This window comes from Eurypyga helias, unplaced genomic scaffold (genome assembly GCF_000690775.1).
Source record: "Eurypyga helias isolate BGI_N326 unplaced genomic scaffold, ASM69077v1 scaffold21764, whole genome shotgun sequence".
Taxonomy (NCBI): domain Eukaryota; kingdom Metazoa; phylum Chordata; class Aves; order Eurypygiformes; family Eurypygidae; genus Eurypyga; species Eurypyga helias.
Window position 1 is genome coordinate 2,743 of NW_010244605.1, and position 7,786 is coordinate 10,528.

The following is a 7,786-nucleotide window of genomic DNA, read 5'->3' on the forward strand; positions in this document are numbered from 1 at the left end:
ACAGCAAATAGCAGCATTCAAACACCCACACGCCAACTGCCCCCCCGCCGGTGCAAAACAACCCTCCAAAAAACGAAGCAACCAAGGGCGAGGTGAGAGCACACAGCAGTCTGACCCCCCGGCAGCGTCGAACGTGCCAGTGTCCCCACGGCTGTCCCGCCACCGTCATCCAAATACAGACACGCGTTTTCGGACAGTTACACCGGGAGAAAGGACAGCGGTAGGCGCAGAACCAATTCACGCCTGCGCTGTCGGAGCTCGTCCCAGGAAGATTTAATCGGGAGCGCTGCAGGTACCGCCCCAGCATCCCTGCGGAGCCGGCAAGAACGCGTCAGCGACCGGGAGAGCCCGCAACGCGGAGTTAAGGGGGTTGAGGCCGAGCCCAAGCCGAGTGCATGCACAGCGGGTATCGGCCAAGCCGAGTCCGTGACGGTGCTTGTTACGGGTTGCCCCAGGATCTCTTCACTAGCCCAGAGAAGGCCTTGTTCGCCTCTGCCCGCCGCAGTGGCTGCTAGAGCACAAACTCCCACTCAGAGCAACCTCCTGAGTGACCAGGGCCGCATCACCTGGCCACCAAAAGGCGTCTCGGCCGAAGGGCGGTTTGTCCTCTCTGTGAAGTCAAGTCCTTGCCTCTGCGTCCTACCTAGAACAGAAAAACCTCCAACCTAGAGCAACGCCACTGCCCCACCTCAGGAGAAATGAGAAACTGGGTACACAGACAACAGGCCTAGTCTCCTCATCGGTCTCTCAAAAACTTTTAAGATGACCTTTCAGGTCCTTTCCAAGCTAAACCATTCCATGATTCTACAAAAACACGACCTGAATCTTAGGAGGTACCCGAGTTCCGAGCCAATCGCTCGCCCCCACGGATGCTGCAGAGGGAGCAGAGACGCGAGACTGGCGCTTACATACCGCTAACAGCGAGTTAGGTGCCCACCGTCACGTCTCCCGGCGGGGCATTTTGGTTAGCATCCCTCGTTTAGGAATGCGTGGGGATGGAGAGCTGTGCTTATTAATGCCAGAGAAAGACAGAACGTTTTAGTACTCTGGAAACACTCTACAGGACAGCTACAGTAACCTGAAACTGAATACTTCTCGTGAATATTTCATCAAATGAGATAATTTTTCAAGCGTTTTTGGCATGACTGAGTCCAGTACTTGCAAAAACGGCCACGGGGAACAGAAAATACAAAGGCACAGCAAGATGTTACTGGTCCCAGAGTGGCAGATGTTGGGAAAACGGAGTCTGCCCAACCGTGTCTTCGTTAGTGTTTGCAAGACCTGCAGCGGGAACTACCCATCCCCAAGTGCAGAATAAGAACAAAAAAAAAAAAAAAAAATCACACTTTCAAGATACTTTGTTCAACTTCAGCCAACGGAGCTTTTCCTCCTCTGTCCCCGAGGTGGGATGTGCTGGGAATGTGAACAGAGGCACAACGCTCAACAGCTGTCACATCCAGTGGATGGAGTTTGGTAGGCCAAGATCAGACTAATTACAGTACGATTTATCAAAAAGAGGAGCACGATATTAATCGGTCATTTCTCTTACATTGTTCTTCTCCTCTGACTAGCTAACACTGCTGCTGCTGACGTCTGCAGTCAGTAACGCTGGGAACCTCGGCCTGCCTGGAGTGGGGCTCAGGAGCACCTAGTGCTCCAGTTCAGAGCTGATGGTACAAGTCCTGCTGACACTGCAAACACAACAAGCTGGCTGTATCACCAGTTACAACCCAAACCACGGCCCTTCATATTCCCACAGGGATACCAGCACAGGGAAAGCTAACAAGTCTGCAGGCTGCCAAGATCTTCAGCTTTTGAAAACCACGTTGCACTTGGCTTTCTTGGGTTCAGAAAAATTAATTTGATTTCCTAAAGTATAAGGTACTGAGGAAAAGTACTGGAAAAAGAATGTGGAATTCACCTGGGGAGAAAATGCCCTATAGGTCATGAAACAAAAAACTGTCCTTCTAAAAAAAGTGTGCTATCGGTCACAGCTTTGCCGTCAACGAAGATGCAGGACTGCTATGCAATTTATGCTGAGGAAAGGCCACGTGAAGGAGCAACGGCTTCGCCTGTGGGCTGCTGTGGCCAACTCACGATGTCCTCCTGTATCTGTGCTGCTGAGGTCAGCGCTGCTGGGTGACACCCCCCTGAGCCTCACAGCCAGTCCAGCTACAAAAATACTGGGGTGCCAGGGGAGTGGATGTTGCCTCCAATCAGCAGACTATGCCCTGAACTCCCCCTGCCATCAACTCTGACGCAGTGGCTCCTGTCCTACGTATCTCAGCCACCTAAAAGACACCGTACACGGGTTTTCCAGCTGGACGGGAGGTTTGACCCAATAGAGTTTGGGTTCAGTGAGCACAAAGAAACGGACCTCTCTTCTACAAGCACGTCCGTCAATCAGGATGCATAACGCTGGTCGAGAGGGGGGCAAAGAGATTTCTGTCTTGCTTGAAACACCGCTTGCTGCCTACTTCCTGACCGGTGAGGTCAGAACAGTAACAGCTACCATGCCGTGCCACAAAGAAACAGCACTGAACCGTTGCATCTACGCTGAGAGAGCAGCGGAGAAGTCACCAGCTGCAGCCTTCGGCGCTAAGCCCTCTCACCAACAAATTCACAGCTTCACGGCTGCCAGAGCAGGATCCCCTAGAGCAGATCACACAGGAACAAGTCCAGGGGCTTTGGAAAGTCTCCAGGGAAGGAGACTCCCCCACCTCTCTGGGCAGCCTGCTCAGGGCTCTGTCACCCTCACAGGGAAGAAGGGTTTCCTCATGGTCAGGCTGAACCTTCTATTCCTTAGATCCTGCGTAGCGCAGCAAACCCCGACTCTTGTTTTCACAGAGCTGGTTACAAGCTGCGAGACGTAGTGAGGGTGAGGGTGTGAAAATCTAGAGCTTAAGAGAGAAAATTGTCCGTCACGTAATTAAGGATTTGTTATTTCTTCTTTTTCTTTTCTTGAATTACAACTACGATCTCATTTTACCTACAACTCTGGAAAAATCTGTTTGCTAGTCCAAATTTGGATCCCGTTGTCTAATGTTAGGCTCCCATTTTTGGAAAACATCAGCCCATTTCTCCTTAGTGAACAGCCCGAACGCACCAACTCAAAACCGGGATTTCGACAAACTTCAGCAGTCCCCCGTCTTGCAGAGGAAAACACCACAAGTTCTAACAAACAACCAGGATATTCCAAAACATTCTGCCACTAAAACCCTGCAGCAGATACTTGTTCAGTCTTGACTCAAAACTAAAGAACACCTGGGAAGTTAATCCAGCTGATTAATTTCCTTCAGCGCCCTGCAATAAGCTCAGCAGAGTAGGTTTGTTCAGTACACAGCAAGAGATGACCTGCTAGCTCTGACACAAAGGTTATTCGTTTACCTGGAGCGTAATTTAATTTATGTTTTATACCCACGTTTTCCAGCGCTCAGTGGTCTTTCGTAACTTCGCTTACAACAAATAGTACTTTCTGCCCGGCAAAGTTACTAACAACTTGCACTCAGGCCTCATGGTTTAAAGGATCCCTGCGAGGTGCAAGTGTCTGACTGAAGGAGCAACGCTGCGCTCGCTTTCCTAAGAATCATTCTAAAGCAAACGGCACGCTTAAAAACGTTAAGTTCTGTAAAAGTAGGAATTTAGAGCTGAAGAACCGCCCCAAAAGAATTCACAGATCAGCAGGAGAGAAGCAGCAGCTCACAGCCTTGTCCTTAAACTCCAGGACAGGGCACACTTACTCTCCAGCAGGTTACGTGAAAGCAAAGACAACCAGAACATACTCCCTTTGTTCAAAGAAAACAGTAAATGCTTTTTCATCCTTACTTGATCAACATTGCTTGATTTGGCAGCAGTTCCAGGTGAATTTTCCCTCCTTCCTGCGTTCTTAAATAAGCAAATTCCTCCAACATATCAATATCTGAAGAAAACGTTAAAGATTTGAGTCGGAAAAAAAAAAAAGGATAGAGAACATTCCTTCCCATCCTGCGCAGGGGAAGCCACATTGCTGCAAGGACAGACCAAAGGAACAGCTACTGAAGTGTCTCATTTTTCAAAGCGGTGAAGGTCACAGCGTTTATCCTAATCCTCCACAGATTCACGAGAAACGGCTTTTTCAAGTGCAAACTGCACGCCCCAGTTGATTTATTTCCTTTCTGCATTTCTTGGTATTTACAGTCAGAGGTGAAGAAAGCTCATCTCTCCAAACTCCCTGTTTGCAGCTCCTTTTCCTGCACTGCGGGTAGCGGTGCGGCTGGGAGCGAAGGACATGCCACCAGGGTGGCACACACCAGCCTTCTTAGTTTCCCATTTTGGTCCCTCGTTTAGCCTTTCCCCCCGCCTTTAACACCAGAGCTTTTTCAGTTCTCTTGGCTGGGAGTTAGAGCCCCTGCTTCCAGGGGACCACGGCTGGATGCCCCTGGAGCACAACGCCCTACGTCTCTTCCCCAAACGGCCGCCACCGCTTGCGCAAGCGGCCCAAGCTGGTTTTATGTCCCGGTGACGCGCAACTGCCACGTCCTGAAGGGTTCTCCCAAGTGCCAGAACAGGTGCCCAGGGGCATACCCACGCTCCGCTGCGCGCGGCGACGAGAGGCCGGCACGGTATGGAAATGACTACGGAGCGTGATTCACGGGGAGAGCAGCTGCCGAAACTATCCGACAGCTTTCTCCCCAGCCCAGCACGCAGACCTGGGTGTGAAAGGCATTCTCGGTTAGAGAAAGGATACTCGTGACGTAGTTGAAAAAATTCTCATACTGGAAGTTCCCTTGTTGGCAGATTTTGTTGATAGCTTTCAGGAACAAGTTCTCCCCCCTCGGCCACTCGTGCTGAAGCAGAACCACTACGTGGCCCAGCGCCATGTCATCTCTGCTGTCTGTGAAAGCTCTGAGCTTTGGGGGGGAAAAATTGACATCGAGACAATCAGGAAACACACGTTGCTTGGATAAATATGTGGGATTCAGCTCACCTACACCTGTGCACATACAGAGTTCTTTGGGAGTGTATTTCATTCTGCACTAATAAATACATTTAAAATAGGCTAGAAATTTCTAGCCAACATACCAAATTCACTCCACTGACCTGCAAGGGAAGTCTGAATACAGACAGGAATATTTTGAGATTAATTCAAATCTCTTCTACCCAAACTTAAAGAAGAAACCTTCCTCCAGCAACACTCCTCCCTCCCTCCCCCAGCGAAAAGACACACCACAGACCCCTTTCGGTGAGCAGCTCTTGCGGGACAGCCCTTCCCACCCAGGCACACCCCTGGGATAAGGCCTTGCAGTTTCAGGACCCCAGGTAGATAAACTAGGCCTCAGAGCCAGCAGAGAAGCCGTGGCTACAGCTTACCTTGAAACAAGCTAACAGTAGATGAAGGCAGTACGGCATGACAGCTCTGCTGGTACACGGCCAAAGCTTCAAATCGGATCCTGCAACACAACAGTTCAGCACACGCTTCTTTAGGGGTCTCAGGATTATCTACGTTTGAAAGAAATTAGAATGGAGCAAACCAAACTGCCAGATCTCAGGTCGGGAGGACAGCTTTGAAGGAAAATTATGAATGATAGAATCATACAATCACAGAACGGTTTGGGTTGGAAGGGCCCTAAAAGCTCATCTAGTTCCACCCCCCCTGCCATGGGCAGGGACCCCTTCCACTAGACCAGGTTGCTCCAAGCCTCATCCAGCCTGGCCTTGGACACTTCCAGGGCTGGGGCATCCACAGCTTCTCTGGGCAACCTGTCCCAGTGCCTCCCCCCCCTCTCCGGGAAGAACTTCTTCCTGATATCTAATCTAAACCTCCCCACTTTCAGTTTAAACCCGTTCCCCCTTGTCCTGTCACTACAGGCCCTTGTAAAAAGCCCCCCCCAGCTTCCTTGTAGCCCCTTCAGGCACTGGAAGGTGCAATAAGGTCTCCCCGGAGCCTTCTCTTCTCCAGGCTGAACAAGCCCAACTCTCTCAGCCTGTCCCCATGGCAGAGGGGCTCCAGCCCTCGGAGCATCTCCGTGGCCTCCTCTGGACTCGCTCCAACCGGTCTATATCCTTCTGATGTTGGGGGCTCCACAGCTGGACGCAGCACTCCAGGTGGGGTCTCACAAGAGCCGAGTACTTGATTCAAAATCAAGTTTCACATTGTAAACTGTTTCTCTTTTCCCACAGCAGGACTTTGGCACCACTACACTTTAACAGGTACCAGCAGGAAAACCATGCACAAAACCAAAAGGGATGATGAATTTCCTCCCTTTTCATAATACAAAAGAGAAGAATCGCACATTCAACTGCAAGGCAGGAACTAAAATTGAGTTTAGGGCAGTAGCAACTCCATACCTTTCCTGAATTTAGACTTGACTTTAGGTTGCTCTTCTTGCACTTTACCTCCTTCTTGTATTGGCAGTAAAATACAGCACATGAGGTCAAGCACTTTTTCACATGTTTTCTAGAGATAGAGACACATGATTTAATAAATCTAAATTAAAGTTCTTAAAATTCAGATGTGTTAATAATGATTAAAAATTTCAGACACCGCAGAAGAAGAAAAACAACCACAAGTTCCCTGCTAGAAGTAGACTTACTGTGTAACAGTCTGGCTGAGGAAAAGGACAGAGCTGTTCTGAAACAATCTCTGAGACCCTATGCAAGTCGTTATCGTTGTGAAAAAACAGGCACTCAAGAGGGTGAGATGAATGCAACTGCAAGCAAAAACTGTTTTGTTTTGAAGGGTAAAGTTTTCAAATGAATTCTTAGAATAGTTTTTTTAGAAGCTTGTTCTGTCCAAGATAAAAACAGAAAGGAAAATGGCAATCTGACAGCGTGACAGAAATGCAATGAATTCTTCATGCTATTTCCTAGAGACTATGAGAGACCTCTCTGAAATCTCACCGATATCACATTTCCAGTGCAAGAGGAGTAAAGTGGAAGGGACAGAGCCCTGTCCAGTGGCACTAGGATGACACTGGGTCCTACGAGATCAGGCCTTTATCACTAGTGCTGACACTGACTGCCCCAGGCCACCAGGCACTTCTGTAATATGAAAATCACCGAACACGTACTGCAAAGGTAAAGCAAGTTCAGAGGTCAGGCGATTGATAACCCATGCTTTTCCAAGATGATCACTGAAGTTTCTTGTCTAGAAACATCTCTCACATAGTCTGTTTGGTAAAAGGCTCATGGACAGCCAGTTAATGCGCCAGGAAGCCCAATTCTCCCTGTGAGCACGGATTTTTCAGCAGACCCTGGCTTATGTTGGAGACCCTGCCAAAAGCAGGCTAGTGGGAAAATTCAACGGAGCCACAACGACGGAGAGCACAGGATGAGGTGACGAAGGACCGGTGTGCTGCATCCTGTACGTACCTGATATTCTCCAAGGGCAAAGTGGCATGTCGCTAACTGGATTAGTGCTCTCTGGTTTTCCAGGGATCCTTGTCCTGTAATTTGCTGCGGAGAATGAGAGCCCTGAAGAGCTGCTAAATGATGTAGACTGCTAATTGCCTTTTTGTACTGCCCCTTTAAAAAAAAAAAAAAAATTATATAGAACCACAGTGTTAGGGTCTGCTGTACACAATGGGTAGAAAGATAGAAATAAAAATTCCCTTATAGAAAGCTTTCAAAATGAAGCATGTCCCAGTAACAGGGCTTCAAAACTTTCAGCTAGCAGAACACCCCCCAGGGATGTGCTGAGTACAGGGGTGTGGATCGATCACTTGCAAGGCAGTGAGAAGACAAACAGAATTCTGCCTCAAAACGCCTGCTTACAAAATCGCTTTTAACACTGAAACACATGATCAAT

The 7,786-nt window shown here is 48.9% G+C and overlaps 1 protein-coding gene across 1 annotated transcript in view; it reads right to left on the reverse strand.

Moving 5' to 3' along the window:
* Positions 1-7,505, reverse strand: part of LOC104508256 (integrator complex subunit 10-like) — a 9,587-nt gene extending 2,082 nt beyond the window's left edge. Inside the window, exons 1-5 of the mRNA XM_010149817.1 lie at positions 7,351-7,505; positions 6,328-6,436; positions 5,350-5,429; positions 4,727-4,889; positions 3,826-3,919 (exon numbers count right to left, since the gene is read on the reverse strand). Of these exons, the coding sequence (XP_010148119.1) occupies positions 3,826-3,919; positions 4,727-4,889; positions 5,350-5,429; positions 6,328-6,409 (419 nt within the window). The 5' untranslated portion in view covers positions 6,410-6,436; positions 7,351-7,505. The remainder of the gene's footprint in view (positions 1-3,825; positions 3,920-4,726; positions 4,890-5,349; positions 5,430-6,327; positions 6,437-7,350) is intronic.
* Between the last annotated feature and the right edge of the window lie 281 nt (positions 7,506-7,786).